This window comes from Sinocyclocheilus grahami, unplaced genomic scaffold (genome assembly GCF_001515645.1).
Source record: "Sinocyclocheilus grahami isolate Dianchi unplaced genomic scaffold, SAMN03320097.WGS_v1.1 scaffold980.1, whole genome shotgun sequence".
Lineage (NCBI taxonomy): Eukaryota > Metazoa > Chordata > Actinopteri > Cypriniformes > Cyprinidae > Sinocyclocheilus > Sinocyclocheilus grahami.
In genome coordinates, this window is record NW_015506159.1 from 346,039 (window position 1) to 366,323 (window position 20,285).

Consider the following 20,285-nt stretch of genomic DNA (forward strand, 5'->3'; position numbering starts at 1 on the left):
CAGACTGAAATTTTATGTATTTATTTTATTTATTTACTTTTTTGTCTTGTTGACTACTTTGGTCAAGCTTCAAAGAGCGCAAAACAGATTCTATCCTCAAAATCTCCAATATGCAAAATATGTTACCACTGTATTCTAGTAGACTGTGCACTGCTCTCATGGAGTTGTGCTAGTCATAACTTCTCAACATGCTAATCAGATCTTCTATAATTTCTTTTGAGACAATGCAAAACCACATGGCATGTAAGACTGCTTTGGACCCCTATGTTGCATCAGCAAGTGCGCATCACAAAGGAAAACACGCTGAGAGAAGAGGTAAAACAGGTAATCGGGGAGATCTAGAATCAGTTGCATAAATCTCAGCATGGCCTGTCGTTTATAACACCTGGGCCACATTACTAAACAGCGACATTAGCTAGAATGAAACATGGTGTCTGTTGCTCTGCCAATGGCTGCGGGATTGTCCGCTCCAGAGATTTACAATCCAGTTCACTTCCCACTCAGCTCCAATCCACCAACCAAAAGACTTTCTATTCATGGAGCAATGGCACAATCGTAAATATCTCTTTGAGCCGCTTGATGTCTGTTGTGAATTTGCCTCTGTTTCTTTGTGGCCAGGCACACAACATTGATAAGGAATGGAGTTCCCTTCTCAGCTTGTAAATGAATGCCCATTGTGCTCATTCAAAGCGTTATGCATGAATTGTCTTGTCGATAAATCCCAGCACAAGCTGAGAAAAATAGCAGCGTGTGAACCATGAGATAGTTCAGTGCACCCTAAACAATGTTTATACCCCAGCGCTTACAAGCTACCTGTGGAAGCCTAGAAGATGCAGGGTGCATCGACCAGACTAAAACGTTACATCGATCGATATCATTCCCATTGGAGGACATTACTGTATACGTGCACTTGGTGGCTATTTTATTGACTACACCTTTCTAATGCTGCGCATGATGCCTCTTTGGCCCCAGAACAGCTTGAATTCTTTGCAGCGTGGATTCAGCAAGGAGCCAGAGACATTCCTTAGAGATTCTGGTCCATGTTGACATGACTGCATCTCACAGTTGCTACAGATTTATTGATTGCTCATACATGCAGCAAATCTGCTGTTCTACATCCCAGTAGTGCTCTGCTAGCTTGAGATCTGCTAACTGGAGGGAGGTGTAGTACAATGAACTCAATAGATTTGTTCCAAAATCTTGTTGTGTACATAGGCAGCTGTCTCCTAAAGGTGATCACACACCAGATGAAAAGCGCCACACAGCATTGCGTCTTGGCTGGGACAACTCACAGGTATTGCATACCGGATGCATCACGTTCAGTTCAAGGGAGCAGTCCAAAACAGTGCATCTAATCACCAGACAGGCAAAGGCTCACTTCAAGAATTAACAAAAGTGGCATTGATGAGAAAAAAAACGGAGAGTGAACGGGGGCAATCTATATTATTATAACTTTCTATATGCTACATACAGGCTTTATTCAAGCCACAACAAAACAAACATTTTGCTGAGAAATGCACAATGCACAAGCTTCCTGCCTAAGGTAAAGCCATTATGTAAAGTAACAATGATTTGTGACAATATAATGTCATTTATTGAAAAAAAAAAAATCATAGAGTTAGTGGAGCTCTGTGGTATGGCAGGATTTTGAATAGCTCCATAGCTGGGTGCTGCGGACAGATGCCAAAATGTACCCTTATAGAAAACAATGCATGTTTGCATGCTAAAAATGTGGTGCAACACAATCTTACGTTTCTTGTCCAGGGTGTGATCCCCTAAGGCATCATTCTAACTAACATGACACAGCATATATTAAATGACTGATCTGGAATGCTCTACACAGGCAACAACTCTTACAGTAGTTAATACTGTTATCTGCACAAAATGTGTTCAGGGGATACGGTTCACAATGGATTCCAATCAATTGTGACATTTCCTTGGTGCTAAGCTAACAATGCAGTGCTCTAATAAGCATAAAAATGCATTGCACACAAAAATAATTTTAACAATACTTGATGCCATTAAATGCAATTTATTATCAACCTTTCTCTTGGCTCATCTGCCATCTTGGAGGATTTTTTGGGGGGGGCGTTGGGGGGTGTATATATCTCAGAGCACCATTTTGAAAAGCCTTCGAAAGGGGGATTATACAACCCCAATTCCAAAACAGTTGGGACATTTTGTAAAATGCAGTGAAATCAAGAATCTGTGATTTGTTAATTTCCTTTAACATTTATTTAATGGACAAGAAGTACAAAGAAAAGATGTCCAATGTTTTCACTAACCAGCTTAAATGTATTTTGTAAATATCAACAAATTTTGATGTTGATGGCTGCGACACTTTCTAAAAATGTGGGATAGAGGCAAAATAAAAATGAAAAGCTTATAGAATATCCAAGTTACACTGTTTTGAAACAGTCCACAATAAGCAGGTGTATTGATAATAGGTGAGGGGATCATGTTTCGATCACCAACTACCATACATAATATTGTGGCAAGATTCAGGGAATCCAGAGAAATCTTAGTCTGTGTAGGGCAAGGCAGGAAACCTCAGGTGAATGTGCATCACCTTTGAGCGCTCAGATGGCATTGCAAAAGAAATGTAATGCTGCGGTGTTAAATATAGCCACATGTGCTCAGGAGTATTTCAGAAAACTGCTGTCAGAGTCAATCGGCCCTGTACGCTCACTACGCAAGTTGCCTAGGGCCCCCGTAAATTACGCAAGGCCCAGCCTTCCCCTCATGTCAGTGCGGAACACTTTCAATCTGCTGTGAAAACGAGGAAAAATAGGAAAGAATGTGAGCAAGATATGGTTAAGTGATAGATTTTATAAAGCTAATTCTGAAATAGTGGCTGCTGCATTGTGTTTTTCGAATTAATTCAGCATTTCATGAGAGCTTTGAAGACGCTATGCCAGTGTAACAACAGTGCTGTGCACAGTGTTATCATGGGCACTTCAAAAGACCTGAATGATTTGAGATACCTTATTATCCGAATTGTTTAGATTTTTAGAACATAGCCTATTAGTGTCAGGGAGTATCTGTCATCTGTCACCAGCTCTGGACTCCATATCCCAGAATCCTCACCTGCACCTGCTGCCACCAATCAAGCCACCTTCAAAAGCACGCTCCTTTCAGTCCCTCACCATCTGATCTATGGTTCACTACGCTACTCCTTACCTGACTCACTGAACACAGACTCCATCCTGATACTGGCCTGTCTCTGTGCCATCCTCTTCAGCCCGATCCACAAAGGAACCCCTCATCACGTGAGCCCGATCCCTTCCGTTCCTTAGACTGTTGCTCTAACCCGTTGGCCCTCCATATCTCTCTCCCTCTCCCAGCACCTGTTCAATAAAGCTCTCAGTTTACTTTACCTCTCCGTCCCTGGTCTCCTTCTGTACTGTGACAATTAGCTTATTTATATATTTATTGGTCAATATTACTGTAGGGTGCCTTTTGGTGTCCTGTAAATAAATAACAAATTTTCCATGATAACTTAACATAAAAATGACTATGAAAGGGAGTGTTATATTAGGCTAAGTTTTTATATTCATAACAAAAGCATTACTTGGCTCTTTAGATACATTTTCTAGATTGTTTTTATTTTTAGTTTTGTGTAAGAGGATGCGTGTTATTTTGCTATGTCCCATGCACTGCTCATTACATTTTAATGATAGTAGAATATTGTCAAACCATAAAATAAAAAAATCTCCTATTAATATTTTGTTAAATAAGAGATTACTCAATTTGAGTGTACTGATCATTTGGTAATGAAAATCGATATTTTTATTTAATAAAAACAATAAGAGTTTGCCCATGTCCCTTGAATGGTTGTCCACCCTGTCGTATTGGGGAATCCGAAAAGGCATTCCCTTTAGTGACCTCAGGACAACATATTTTGTCTCTTCAGTGGCGGGAATTTCAACGGATGAGGTGAAATTTGTTAGTGACTTTTCAATTGACAAATTTTCTTTGTATGAGTTTGCTTACTTGCTTTGTCAAAGCTTAACATGTCCACCCTGTCGGCATAAAATATTCTCTTCAACAACCAGACTAAATATTTAGCTAGTCACAGTTTGTTGTAAGCTAATATGCTAATTGAAGCTCAAAATGTCCATGGACATAGTGTTCATTTGTAGTTAATATTGCTAAAATCTAAAATGAATGGGGGGTATATCAATGTGATTGAGGATGCAATTATATAATTTATTATTATATTATTTTTTAATAACCCTGTTTAGGAAAGGGAATAGACAATATAATTTGCATCATAATTTTGCAATGAAAACATATTTAACAGTAATATATGCTGTATGTCCATGACAGGGTGGACATATCTTATGGTTTATGCTTCGAATAATGGCCCATAATTATCTAAAAAAAAATGTGTGGGAGCTCAGCTAATATGTTTCTATAGTACTTGAGTGTCTACTATTTATGATATGACATAAAGCGAATGGGAAATTAAAAACAACATGTTTGAGTATTGTGAGGGTTGAAAGGCTCTCTATGGTGATATTGACCCATATATTAGCGACCAGTTAAACTTGATTTTCAAATTGATATGGGAAAAAAAAATGCAGACGGGCTGAATAAAAATGCAAATTCATTTTCTGACAGGAGGTGGCTTTTATTGAAGTACTGGAATACAGCGGTTACCCCTCTACACAAAGCAGCAACTTAGCTCTCTACTTGCTTATCACAGAGAAGAAAGTCAAAACAGTGTTTTCATGTTTTCATTTACATGTTTGTTTGCACATATATTTTTGCATTTTAATCTGGACTTAAACAAGGCAGTCTAGAAAATAGATTATTATTGTTATTCGGGGTGCTCCGATTGATCGGCTACCGATCACCATCGGCCGATAATCACGTTGGGATGTTTGATCGATGGTCTCTAAAAAGGCCGATCTCAAAAAAACAATCTCAAGCTGATGACTGCCGTGAGAGGTTTGGCACGACATGCAGTGACACCGTCTCAGTCTGGCGCGGGTGAATTAATTATAATGCTGAAGGTGAGGTACTCATATTTCTTCATTAAATAACTTAAAGTAATTTGAAAACCTTGTGTGAGACGTAATTTCACAAACAACGTGAGTGAATCAGCGCCCGCGCTCTCTCTTTCTCTCTCAAAATACGCAAATGTCTTCAAATCACCACAGGAATTGTCACTTGCACAATCGAGGCAGTGTCACATCGTCACTAAACTTTATATTGCATTTATTTTTTATTCTTGCCAGTGTTTAATCATTCAGCGCACGCGCGCTCTCCTGGAGACCATGCGCTCATGCACACTCGCACTTGCAGCGCACACACATAATGCCAGGTTCACATTACTCCGTTTGCAGTGCGTATGTGGTGCGCATTTTTCAAATCCATTCAATTCAATTCAAATCCGCGCTCATGTTAACGGATTAAAGCGTTCACTGCACACGGTTGCGGTCCAGCAGTGCGTTCAGGAGCGGTGCGTCTGCAGCAGTGCAGAGATCGTGTCCACACCGAGTCTATTACTGCGCTGCAAGCGCTGAATTAAAGTAACAGCACATTGTTTGCAGTAAGTATGAACATGGATTGACACGAAAATTTAGTAATTGCACCATAAATACACATTATTAAAGTCTACACATATGGCTTTTTGGTTAGGTTTAAAGGAAAAGAGCACTTTTAGATAAACAAGGCAATAATAGATGGCATTCGTGGAGGTAGGAAAACAAAGTTCTTTATGAGCCGCACGATTGCTTGTAATAAAGATTTAAATGCAAAAGAAAAGGTAGTAGAGCTGACTATTTCTGTCAATGGTATTTTTGTGATAACGTAAGAAAAGTAGTTTAAATGTTTTGCCACTTGCTTGAGAAACTTTGAATAATTTGTTGCTTATATTCATTGTGTTTAAACATGTCTGTGAAAGATTGTATTACTGTACTGTGTAAAAAAAAATTGCAACGCTGAAAAAGCATTTTCAGTGACGATGTTTGGATTTGAAATCAAAATAATGGATAAATGTTGTGTTTGTGGTAAACATCAGTAGTGGACTCTTTTGTGAAAACACAGTCCGTGCTGCTTCCCCTCTCAAAAGAGTCACCTAAGAGGGGAATTCTCCCCATTTTCAAAAATGAAATTCAGGCCCTGAATAAATGTCTAAAAATCCTGATTGGAGTATCACTATAAACAGTTATAAATTATAAAAAGGCTTTAAAAAGATCGGTATCGGTGATCGGTATCGGCAGATACTGCTTTCTGTGATTGGTGATCGGCCTCAAAAATCCTGATCGGAGCACCCCTAATTGTTATGAACAATAATGATTCATAATAATAATTTAAATAATTTTCATAACCCATTGGCAGGTGTTTTTGCTTTATTAAAGCATTCGTTTTAAATTTTGATATATTTCTTTGAAAGTAGTGGTAAAACATTTATACTTTACATTTTTTGTATAACATGAAATATGCTTACCTTCATATTTATATCATGAAAGATTAATAAGACAGTTTTCTAAAACTTTACAATATGGTGTCAGTGTAGGATATACACATTGGAGGATGGGAGGTGGTGGTTAGGTGAAACCGTATGTAGAGGGGCCACTTTTGAAAGTTTGCTTAGGGCCCCTAAAATGCTAGGATCGGCTCTGACCACTGTCATTAACCACAGTCTTCTGCTGCATTAAGAAATGCAACTTGAATCTCAGTTACACAAGGAGAAAACTATACATCAATTCGATGCAGTGATGCCGCTGGGTTCTCTGTCTCAGGTAGTCAAAAAGACAAGCTTCAGCTTATTCTTGGGAAAAGATTCTCCGTCCCAAAGACCAAAGGACAATCCAGACTTTCACCAGCGACAGATGCAAAGCAAACGTTTGTCATAGTATGGGGGTGCAGCAGAGCAAACGGCATGGGTGACTGGAATAGTGTATGTGCGAAGGAACACATTGACATGGAGGCATGTATTGGGATTGTACAGAGACATATACTGCCATCATGATGATATTTCATGGGAGGTCCATGGTTATTAGATCAATACAATTCCAGGTCTAATTCTGCATGTGCTACAACAGCATGGTTTTGTAGACACAGGATGTTACTGATTGGCCAGCAGATCTGTCTCCTATTGGAAATGTATGGCCCATAATGAAAAGGAGACAATAACAACTACAGACTGATGAGCAGCTGAAGTCTAGCATGAAGTAAGATTGGACAAATCTTTTGCCTGCAAAATTTTAACAATTAGCATCCTCAATTCTCAATCAATTAAAGATCGAAATTAAAAGGACAGTTGATGTAACAGAGTGGTAAACATGCCTCTGTCCCATTTTTTTTGGAGTTTTTGTTTATATTTACAAAATACAATTAAGTTGATCAGTGAAAACATTGTAAATTTGTTCTTTGTACTTTTGTCAATTAAATAAAGGTCAAAGAGAATTAACAAATCACAGATTCTTGAATTGTTAATTGCATTTTACAAAAAGTTTACACAAATTTCTTATAATTGGGGATGTATCTATGGTGCCCTAAAATTATTTGTGAGCCACTATGAACAACAGTCATTTTACTACGCTAATCTGTTTTATGCTTGATGAAAAACATGAATTGTTACAATTGTTAATAATGCACTATATAAATATTTTTTATTAGTCAAACTTTCACAAGTCAAGAGTTGTGTTTCACAAGTATCAGTTGCACAGACTGGGTGCATGAGGCATTGACATACTTGTGACAAAGCTTAGGTAGTGAAAGATAATGACAGTACAAACAAGTATTATATAAAAAAAGAACACAAATTTAAATAAGAACAATTGGGATGGCAGAGTAAAAGTGACATGCTAATAATAGGCTTTGTGCTGTTTACATGGTAACTTTACAAAGGCTATGATTGATGCTCATCCAATTAGAATTTAGAAATTGATCTGTTTCATTACTCCTTTGTCCAATGATTTCTATCTACACACATGTAGATGGTCTTTAGTTTGATAACACTGTTGTAATATACTGCTGGCCTGTGATTGGATTGAGTTCCTCCAGGAAAAAAGAAGTGATCATTGACATCTAACTGAGCTTGCCCACGGTAATGGAATTTCAGTCAGTTGGTGGACCAGCATGGCTAACTCTACCTCGATGACCTCTGAGCCCACTCTTTACTTGCACTGCCTTTGAGGCAGTTTACCCAAGTGTGACAGTCGCCATGACAGTAACTGATGACACCCCTACAACTCCTTAAACACCGGTTTGACTCATTCTGTGAGATGCAATGTACTGCAAGATGTCTGCGAGATGAAAGTCATCCCCTAAGACATGCGAGTTTAGTCCCATAATGCTGTGCAGGCAACACAGAAATGTGCAGAGCATGTTTTTCTCTGTCTGTGAAAATGGGAAATGCATTATGCAGTAGTGAAATGGATTTATTGCGTTTTACAATTGCAAGGAGCCTTGTGTACTTGTTTATGTTTATGTGAAAGCCACAATGCATGTTTATCAATTCGAATGATGCAATGAATAAGAATGTTTTATTATTATTAATATAATGAACAAATTTCATAGTGAATAAACTGACAATATAAATAGCTGAAGATTGACACATATGGATGTTGATGTAAATACCTAGTCCTTCTACTAAAATTCATGAAATTACTTGTAGGTTTACCTATTAATTTCTTTGCAAAGCTAAAGTTTTAATTATCACTCTTTATTTATTTATTTATAATGGACGAGTCGGGGTAGATGTTCTTCATTTGTTCACCAGCTACATGATGTGCAAGTGAAAATATTTGAAGAACGTCTTGGGACTCTTTCAAAAAAGACAGTTCCATTCAGTTATTAAAATGACAACTATTCCTCCCTATATATTGAATTTATAGGAGTCATTTCAGATTAAAATACTTTGTTTTTGTGAGTGTAGGTTGCTTTACTTCAAAGGGGAATAAGCAAATGCTTCAGCATCACATCAGGAATCTGGAGTGACTTCAAAATGAATATGGAAAAAATTAATATAGAGACTTAAAACACACTTGCAGATGCAATTTTCACAGTCAATGGCATTTGACCATTTCAAAATAAATACATTCAAATATACATCCCAGATTCAATAAATTATTTACACTCATCTTTTTCTTAAAAGCAAAGTGTCTGTAAATATGTAAGATACATTAAATCATACTTCAGTTCAGAGGCATGATATGATTTTTATCATAGTTAATATAATTTGTTTGTTTTACTTCAGTATTTCAATGTGATATTCAAGCTGAACAGCAGTTTGAATTTAAGATAAACCTCTAACTTGAATAAAATGTAAATTACTTCCAGGAACCACTGAAGCAGTAGCATCAAAAGCCAGAAACAATTCAGGCATTGCTATTAAACTTTATATATTAGAAAAGGGCTTTACAACAGTCAGTATATCCAGTGTCTTTGAAAACCCACATAGGAATGACATGAAAGAATACAGCAAATCATAAAATGGATGTGAATAATGTGACCCATTGGTGAAAGATGACATCCATTAAAAAGATGTCGTGAGAGAATGCTGGTAATAAATAAACGTGATTTTGAATTTCAAAGTACTGAAAAGTAATGGCAAAATTCTTATGAAAAATTGGATTATTCCGCCCAAAATGTGTGTGCTGGTACTTTTATGTTTATTATATTATTGTATTTTTAGCTTAGCAGCTTCCTAACATCAAACTCCCCTAGCTCAGGTGCTTTAATTTAGCAGTTCCTTGTGAAACATTTTATAAAATAAAAAAAAGAAGAAGAAGAAAAAATTACTTTAATTCATAGTGGGATTTCATAATATCTCCGAAGTCATAATAAAAAGGCAAGGTCATTGTGATACTGAATTTTTAGCACTTATATCTTCAAAGAGAAGCTTCAAAGAGATATCTGATGCTTCAAAGAATCGATCGTGAAGAAAACGTTATAAATGATAGGAACAACAGGCGGTAATTGTGACCCACTTATGGTGTCCTTTGAACGACAGATATTTGTATGCGCCTCTTTCGGTGAGCCGTTTAATCTAGTCATGCTGTATGGGGTTATTAATGCTGTAGGTAACAGCACAAACAGATAACTGCATAACTAAGGGATTTGGGACACCGTCCTGTCTGTGGCAATTCACACTGTTGACGAGCTTCTTGTGCCCGCAGTCTCTCTCTGCAGGCAAGAGAAAGTTACATATCTGTGAGAAATGATGATTAAAACCTGACAATAATGGCATACCAGAAAAAAAGACGGCAATTAGAAAGCATAAATGCATTTTTTTTTCAGCTGCTTGGGTTCAAATACAGCACACAAAATTGTCAACAGCATTCTTTTGGAGATGGACCAATGATGTGAGATGTATAGTGGTTGTATTAATAGTAGAACCTTTATCAGAACAAGAAATTTAGGCATTTGGTTTATTTTTATCACTAATTTGGTATGATTTTTTTTCACCACTGATGACGTGATTTGTTTCTGAGACGATGCAATTTGTTTCTCTGCAACAACTGGAATATGTCTAATCTGAACGCATCACAGAATTTTCAATGGGCACAATCTTGCTTTGATGTAACAGTCAGACGTATAACAAACAAACAAACAATAATAAATCAATAAATAGCCAGTAACGATTATCAGGGTCATGCAGACAATGCAGTGATAACATGACCATGTCTCTCTTCAAAAATAAGTGTTTCTTTATTGAAGTATTGTGTTATGTGTAATATATAAAAAAATACTAATAATATTGTCTCATTGTTTCAGTTGGCAGTTGGACAGTAATACATACAGATTTAAGATGTTTTCAATATCATTAGGATATATAAAACTAATGCAACCTTTAATGATCAGTAAGCATTTTGGAGATCACAGACTGATTATATTAAATTGCTGTTACTTCCTGATCATCAGAAATGTATTAAATTTGTTGTGTTTCCTCAGAATATCCCGTTGTTAACGTGTACCAAGTTTTGTGATGTTTGGACAACAAATAAAAATTATTTTTGTTAGGAGTATCACTAAATAGTGGTCCAGTTTCATGCAAATCAAACAAATCACCTTGGACAAATTTGAAAAAATAGCACTAAAGTGTTTATCCTAAGATGCATACCCATTTTTAACTTGACTGTATAGCTGTGGAGTTATGAGCGACATTTGATGTGCCTTGGTGAGCATCTCAAAATGTTCAATGTCTTCAAATCACCACAGGAATTGTCACTTGCACAATCGAGGCAGTGTCACATCGGCACTAAACTTTATATTGCATTTATTTTTTATTCTTGCCAGTGTTTAATCATTCAGCGCACGCGCGCTCTCCTGGAGACCATGCGCTCATGCACACTCGCACTTGCAGCGCACACACATAATGCCAGGTTCACATTACTCCGTTTGCAGTGCGTATGTGGTGCGCATTTTTCAAATCCATTCAATTCAATTCAAATCCGCGCTCATGTTAACGGATTAAAGCGTTCACTGCACACGGTTGCGGTCCAGCAGTGCGTTCAGGAGCGGTGCGTCTGCAGCAGTGCAGAGATCGTGTCCACACCGAGTCTATTACTGCGCTGCAAGCGCTGAATTAAAGTAACAGCACATTGTTTGCAGTAAGTATGAACATGGATTGACACGAAAATTTAGTAATTGCACCATAAATACACATTATTAAAGTCTACACATATGGCTTTTTGGTTAGGTTTAAAGGAAAAGAGCACTTTTAGATAAACAAGGCAATAATAGATGGCATTCGTGGAGGTAGGAAAACAAAGTTCTTTATGAGCCGCACGATTGCTTGTAATAAAGATTTAAATGCAAAAGAAAAGGTAGTAGAGCTGACTATTTCTGTCAATGGTATTTTTGTGATAACGTAAGAAAAGTAGTTTAAATGTTTTGCCACTTGCTTGAGAAACTTTGAATAATTTGTTGCTTATATTCATTGTGTTTAAACATGTCTGTGAAAGATTGTATTACTGTACTGTGTAAAAAAAAATTGCAACGCTGAAAAAGCATTTTCAGTGACGATGTTTGGATTTGAAATCAAAATAATGGATAAATGTTGTGTTTGTGGTAAACATCAGTAGTGGACTCTTTTGTGAAAACACAGTCCGTGCTGCTTCCCCTCTCAAAAGAGTCACCTAAGAGGGGAATTCTCCCCATTTTCAAAAATGAAATTCAGGCCCTGAATAAATGTCTAAAAATCCTGATTGGAGTATCACTATAAACAGTTATAAATTATAAAAAGGCTTTAAAAAGATCGGTATCGGTGATCGGTATCGGCAGATACTGCTTTCTGTGATTGGTGATCGGCCTCAAAAATCCTGATCGGAGCACCCCTAATTGTTATGAACAATAATGATTCATAATAATAATTTAAATAATTTTCATAACCCATTGGCAGGTGTTTTTGCTTTATTAAAGCATTCGTTTTAAATTTTGATATATTTCTTTGAAAGTAGTGGTAAAACATTTATACTTTACATTTTTTGTATAACATGAAATATGCTTACCTTCATATTTATATCATGAAAGATTAATAAGACAGTTTTCTAAAACTTTACAATATGGTGTCAGTGTAGGATATACACATTGGAGGATGGGAGGTGGTGGTTAGGTGAAACCGTATGTAGAGGGGCCACTTTTGAAAGTTTGCTTAGGGCCCCTAAAATGCTAGGATCGGCTCTGACCACTGTCATTAACCACAGTCTTCTGCTGCATTAAGAAATGCAACTTGAATCTCAGTTACACAAGGAGAAAACTATACATCAATTCGATGCAGTGATGCCGCTGGGTTCTCTGTCTCAGGTAGTCAAAAAGACAAGCTTCAGCTTATTCTTGGGAAAAGATTCTCCGTCCCAAAGACCAAAGGACAATCCAGACTTTCACCAGCGACAGATGCAAAGCAAACGTTTGTCATAGTATGGGGGTGCAGCAGAGCAAACGCCATGGGTGACTGGAATAGTGTATGTGCGAAGGAACACATTGACATGGAGGCATGTATTGGGATTGTACAGAGACATATACTGCCATCATGATGATATTTCATGGGAGGTCCATGGTTATTAGATCAATACAATTCCAGGTCTAATTCTGCATGTGCTACAACAGCATGGTTTTGTAGACACAGGATGTTACTGATTGGCCAGCAGATCTGTCTCCTATTGGAAATGTATGGCCCATAATGAAAAGGAGACAATAACAACTACAGACTGATGAGCAGCTGAAGTCTAGCATGAAGTAAGATTGGACAAATCTTTTGCCTGCAAAATTTTAACAATTAGCATCCTCAATTCTCAATCAATTAAAGATTGAAATTAAAAGGACAGTTGATGTAACAGAGTGGTAAACATGCCTCTGTCCCATTTTTTTTTTGGAGTTTTTGTTTATATTTACAAAATACAATTAAGTTGATCAGTGAAAACATTGTAAATTTGTTCTTTGTACTTTTGTCAATTAAATAAAGGTCAAAGAGAATTAACAAATCACAGATTCTTGAATTGTTAATTGCATTTTACAAAAAGTTTACACAAATTTCTTATAATTGGGGATGTATCTATGGTGCCCTAAAATTATTTGTGAGCCACTATGAACAACAGTCATTTTACTACGCTAATCTGTTTTATGCTTGATGAAAAACGAAATTAAAAGGACAGTTGATGTAACAGAGTGGTAAACATGCCTCTGTCCCATTTTTTTTGGAGTTTTTGTTTATATTTACAAAATACAATTAAGTTGATCAGTGAAAACATTGTAAATTTGTTCTTTGTACTTTTGTCAATTAAATAAAGGTCAAAGAGAATTAACAAATCACAGATTCTTGAATTGTTAATTGCATTTTACAAAAAGTTTACACAAATTTCTTATAATTGGGGATGTATCTATGGTGCCCTAAAATTATTTGTGAGCCACTATGAACAACAGTCATTTTACTACGCTAATCTGTTTTATGCTTGATGAAAAACATGAATTGTTACAATTGTTAATAATGCACTATATAAATATTTTTTATTAGTCAAACTTTCACAAGTCAAGAGTTGTGTTTCACAAGTATCAGTTGCACAGACTGGGTGCATGAGGCATTGACATACTTGTGACAAAGCTTAGGTAGTGAAAGATAATGACAGTACAAACAAGTATTATATAAAAAAAGAACACAAATTTAAATAAGAACAATTGGGATGGCAGAGTAAAAGTGACATGCTAATAATAGGCTTTGTGCTGTTTACATGGTAACTTTACAAAGGCTATGATTGATGCTCATCCAATTAGAATTTAGAAATTGATCTGTTTCATTACTCCTTTGTCCAATGATTTCTATCTACACACATGTAGATGGTCTTTAGTTTGATAACACTGTTGTAATATACTGCTGGCCTGTGATTGGATTGAGTTCCTCCAGGAAAAAAGAAGTGATCATTGACATCTAACTGAGCTTGCCCACGGTAATGGAATTTCAGTCAGTTGGTGGACCAGCATGGCTAACTCTACCTCGATGACCTCTGAGCCCACTCTTTACTTGCACTGCCTTTGAGGCAGTTTACCCAAGTGTGACAGTCGCCATGACAGTAACTGATGACACCCCTACAACTCCTTAAACACCGGTTTGACTCATTCTGTGAGATGCAATGTACTGCAAGATGTCTGCGAGATGAAAGTCATCCCCTAAGACATGCGAGTTTAGTCCCATAATGCTGTGCAGGCAACACAGAAATGTGCAGAGCATGTTTTTCTCTGTCTGTGAAAATGGGAAATGCATTATGCAGTAGTGAAATGGATTTATTGCGTTTTACAATTGCAAGGAGCCTTGTGTACTTGTTTATGTTTATGTGAAAGCCACAATGCATGTTTATCAATTCGAATGATGCAATGAATAAGAATGTTTTATTATTATTAATATAATGAACAAATTTCATAGTGAATAAACTGACAATATAAATAGCTGAAGATTGACACATATGGATGTTGATGTAAATACCTAGTCCTTCTACTAAAATTCATGAAATTACTTGTAGGTTTACCTATTAATTTCTTTGCAAAGCTAAAGTTTTAATTATCACTCTTTATTTATTTATTTATAATGGACGAGTCGGGGTAGATGTTCTTCATTTGTTCACCAGCTACATGATGTGCAAGTGAAAATATTTGAAGAACGTCTTGGGACTCTTTCAAAAAAGACAGTTCCATTCAGTTATTAAAATGACAACTATTCCTCCCTATATATTGAATTTATAGGAGTCATTTCAGATTAAAATACTTTGTTTTTGTGAGTGTAGGTTGCTTTACTTCAAAGGGGAATAAGCAAATGCTTCAGCATCACATCAGGAATCTGGAGTGACTTCAAAATGAATATGGAAAAATTTAATATAGAGACTTAAAACACACTTGCAGATGCAATTTTCACAGTCAATGGCATTTGACCATTTCAAAATAAATACATTCAAATATACATCCCAGATTCAATAAATTATTTACACTCATCTTTTTCTTAAAAGCAAAGTGTCTGTAAATATGTAAGATACATTAAATCATACTTCAGTTCAGAGGCATGATATGATTTTTATCATAGTTAATATAATTTGTTTGTTTTACTTCAGTATTTCAATGTGATATTCAAGCTGAACAGCAGTTTGAATTTAAGATAAACCTCTAACTTGAATAAAATGTAAATTACTTCCAGGAACCACTGAAGCAGTAGCATCAAAAGCCAGAAACAATTCAGGCATTGCTATTAAACTTTATATATTAGAAAAGGGCTTTACAACAGTCAGTATATCCAGTGTCTTTGAAAACCCACATAGGAATGACATGAAAGAATACAGCAAATCATAAAATGGATGTGAATAATGTGACCCATTGGTGAAAGATGACATCCATTAAAAAGATGTCGTGAGAGAATGCTGGTAATAAATAAACGTGATTTTGAATTTCAAAGTACTGAAAAGTAATGGCAAAATTCTTATGAAAAATTGGATTATTCCGCCCAAAATGTGTGTGCTGGTACTTTTATGTTTATTATATTATTGTATTTTTAGCTTAGCAGCTTCCTAACATCAAACTCCCCTAGCTCAGGTGCTTTAATTTAGCAGTCCCTTGTGAAACATTTTATAAAATAAAAAAAAGAAGAAGAAGAAAAAATTACTTTAATTCATAGTGGGATTTCATAATATCTCCGAAGTCATAATAAAAAGGCAAGGTCATTGTGATACTGAATTTTTAGCACTTATATCTTCAAAGAGAAGCTTCAAAGAGATATCTGATGCTTCAAAGAATCGATCGTGAAGAAAACGTTATAAATGATAGGAACAACAGGCGGTAATTGTGACCCACTTATGGTGTCCTTTGAACGACAGATATTTGTATGCGCCTCTTTCGGTGAGCCGTTTAATCTAGTCATGCTGTATGGGGTTATTAATGCTGTAGGTAACAGCACAAACAGATAACTGCATAACTAAGGGATTTGGGACACCGTCCTGTCTGTGGCAATTCACACTGTTGACGAGCTTCTTGTGCCCGCAGTCTCTCTCTGCAGGCAAGAGAAAGTTACATATCTGTGAGAAATGATGATTAAAACCTGACAATAATGGCATACCAGAAAAAAAGACGGCAATTAGAAAGCATAAATGCATTTTTTTTTCAGCTGCTTGGGTTCAAATACAGCACACAAAATTGTCAACAGCATTCTTTTGGAGATGGACCAATGATGTGAGATGTATAGTGGTTGTATTAATAGTAGAACCTTTATCAGAACAAGAAATTTAGGCATTTGGTTTATTTTTATCACTAATTTGGTATGATTTTTTTTCACCACTGATGACGTGATTTGTTTCTGAGACGATGCAATTTGTTTCTCTGCAACAACTGGAATATGTCTAATCTGAACGCATCACAGAATTTTCAATGGGCACAATCTTGCTTTGATGTAACAGTCAGACGTATAACAAACAAACAAACAATAATAAATCAATAAATAGCCAGTAACGATTATCAGGGTCATGCAGACAATGCAGTGATAACATGACCATGTCTCTCTTCAAAAATAAGTGTTTCTTTATTGAAGTATTGTGTTATGTGTAATATATAAAAAAATACTAATAATATTGTCTCATTGTTTCAGTTGGCAGTTGGACAGTAATACATACAGATTTAAGATGTTTTCAATATCATTAGGATATATAAAACTAATGCAACCTTTAATGATCAGTAAGCATTTTGGAGATCACAGACTGATTATATTAAATTGCTGTTACTTCCTGATCATCAGAAATGTATTAAATTTGTTGTGTTTCCTCAGAATATCCCGTTGTTAACGTGTACCAAGTTTTGTGATGTTTGGACAACAAATAAAAATTATTTTTGTTAGGAGTATCACTAAATAGTGGTCCAGTTTCATGCAAATCAAACAAATCACCTTGGACAAATTTGAAAAAATAGCACTAAAGTGTTTATCCTAAGATGCATACCCATTTTTAACTTGACTGTATAGCTGTGGAGTTATGAGCGACATTTGATGTGCCTTGGTGAGCATCTCAAAATGTTCTGCCATCTATGTGTATCAAGTATTGTTATGTTCAGTTTTTGCATGTGGCAGATTATAGGTCTATTTGTTCAAATGTGTAATACCAGACCACTTAATTCGCTTATATCTTAAGCGAATTAAGCGCTTGGACATGTCAGAATTATTTTGATAACATTTGTCAGCATGATGTAGAGTTGCTTTTTGCAAAGTTAAGTAAAAGTTAAGTATAAAAAAAGCCTAGGAGGAGTTCGAAAATGTAGGGTTTTGGTAAACTTGAAAGTAGTAGAAAAATTGAAAGGAAGGAAATTAAATCCGTGACACATTTTGTAGAGCTCAACACAAAATTATTCAGAGCAAAAGAAAAAAAAAAATAGTGCCACCTATTGTCCAGAAAAAGAATAATAGGAATAATAAGAAAATAATAAAAAAATATATTATATTTGTAAAGTAATTTTAATATAGACTGACAAAGGAAAAAGGGGAATACTGGTTAGAATAGCTTTGCAGTATATGAAATATAGTTATTGGGTGTTTATTAACTGAAAGTGGTACAGTGTAACAGGCGAGGGGCACTTACTTCTACTTTGAGCAGAGTTTTAGATTATGGAAACTAACTAATTGTGATGTGCCACATGTGTCCAGAGTAGACAGGTCTGACTCTGACATCTTTGAGACTTTACAGCATGCATGCACTTGAAATATTGTTTTCATTATTGCACCAGATCTTTTCTGAGACAGCATTTTTTACAGCAACACTTAAATCATCAGGTGCTGAAACTGTCATTGTGTCATTAAAAATAAAAAAGGGAAAAAAGTTGGGAAGACAAGCAAAAACATAATCAGGAAGTGGAAAATGTCAAACGTGCTTTAGATCTGCGATTATCATTCCGAGACATGGTTCATGGCCATAAAACTTGTCTGGCTGCTGCGCCGTATAACTATCGTCATTTGTCAGTGAAAACCCTTCACATCTGCAGGTTTTCAAGTGTTTTTCAGGCCTAATCTGACTTCACCCTTTATTGCATTTTCAGCTCTTAGTCCTGAGGCCGGCCATTCATAAGAGTCTTCCAAAACCTGTATACATAGGAAAATGTGTTATGTTATTGATCAGATTTTCTCTAGGACTGACCAAATATAATTTACAAGCTTTGAAGACTGTGCTAAAAAGATTAGGCTTTACAAGAGGAAGATACTTAATGGTGAAACGTAATATGTGCAGTTCTTAGCTAACCATCCGCAAATATATAGTTCTACCTCAGAGACCTGCATCTGATCAATAGTTATTGTGTAACTATCCACTTTCAAAAGAATGAGCTATTTTACATCCTATGGCAGAGTTCCTCAAATCCAGCCCTTGAGGGCCACTTCCCTGCAGAGTTTTGCACAAACGTTTTTTTCCCTCAGTTGAGGACCCCTGCCCAGTGCTATGCCCTATTCCTCACCATAGTGTAACCCCTTAACTCACTTTGAGTGGGATTCGAACCAGCGTTTCTGGTATTGAGGGCAGGCATGCTAAAACTGACGCTAAAGACCACAGCCTGTAGTGTCAGTCTCTTGTGCGCCTCTTGAGATCAGGGGAGTGAGGTTTACTTGAGGTTTACACTTACTAGCTGGCTTCCATTACATTAGGGTGGGTTTAAATATAGCTATGTTGCAGATGTTTCAAATGCATTTCGTAACATAATGAGCACATGCTATTTTTAAACAATAGTAGACTATATTATGAGCAGTGTGCAGTACACTAATAATGGCCATCAATTTGTACAATAAGAACTGCCATTGACTTCCAGTATTAAAGATTTTAAGTCCATGTCTGTTATCTTGAATGCCAACTGTATGTTCCCTTTCATGGGAACTTCGAACTGCGTCCTCTAGGGGTCGCTATGGGGAACGCCTCGTCGTGACCCGTGTCTGAAGCATACATTGAAAAAAACACCAACTCGTTGGCCGGCGACAGCCATGATGTCACTACCGGTGCGACTACAGTATAAATCGGCGCCGGGAGCTACACATCATTCTCTTCTTCGTCTTCATTGACTGTTTTGTTTGAAGCGTGCATTCTGTGGTAAGAACGATCTCTATTTATCTCATTATGGCGAGCACTAGCAAAGCATTTAAGGATGTGTGCATCCATGTTGATGTTGTTTAACATCTGATGACACACACGATCTATACGTTGTTTTGTTTGGGTAAAGAGCACGCACGCGATGTCTCCGAGGGGGCAATCGGCGTGCACAGCGAGCGTTTTTTCCAAAAAAAAAAACAAAAACAAACTCTCGCTCGCTCTCGTTTGTCTCTCTTTTTGAGGAAAGAGGGGCAGCCATCTGCTTCCCGCGATCCAGGACCCACCCCTGCTGAGGCACGGAAGGGAATGAGCTCGTGGGGATCACAGGTGGATCTGGCCGATGAGTTTGAAGGGGGGTTTCCCTTTCATGATCGTCAGCTGTGCACGAGAGTGAGCCGCTGGAGGATGACGTTATTTCATTAACATTGTCTGATTCAGGGGCCATTGCTCTGCTGGGATCAGCCCAGCAAAAGCAGGAAATAGCTGAGGAGGGCAAGAGAAGCTGAGGCTGAGCCTTCCCAATCCTCCTGCCCTGCGTATGATGAGCTCTTAGAGGTTATGGATCGCGCCACGGCAAGACTTGACTTGCCATGGAAGCGGACTAAGGAAGTGGCGTCGCGAGGTCGGAAACCGGGTGCTCGACTTTCAGTGTTTATTTCACTCGTCGATATATGTCCAGAAGGTAAGTAAAGCCGGGTTTCGGCTTCATAATTCCTGGATCATGCGGCCATAACACAGGCTTCT

The 20,285-nt window shown here is 36.9% G+C and overlaps 1 protein-coding gene across 1 annotated transcript in view; it reads left to right on the forward strand.

The window, feature by feature from the left end:
• Positions 1 to 224: 224 nt before the first annotated feature.
• The window catches only part of LOC107565078 (CUB and sushi domain-containing protein 1-like), a 61,809-nt gene continuing 41,748 nt past the window's right edge, over positions 225 to 20,285 (forward strand). The window contains exon 1 of the mRNA XM_016250263.1: positions 225 to 315. Coding sequence (XP_016105749.1) covers positions 225 to 315 — 91 coding nt within the window. The remainder of the gene's footprint in view (positions 316 to 20,285) is intronic.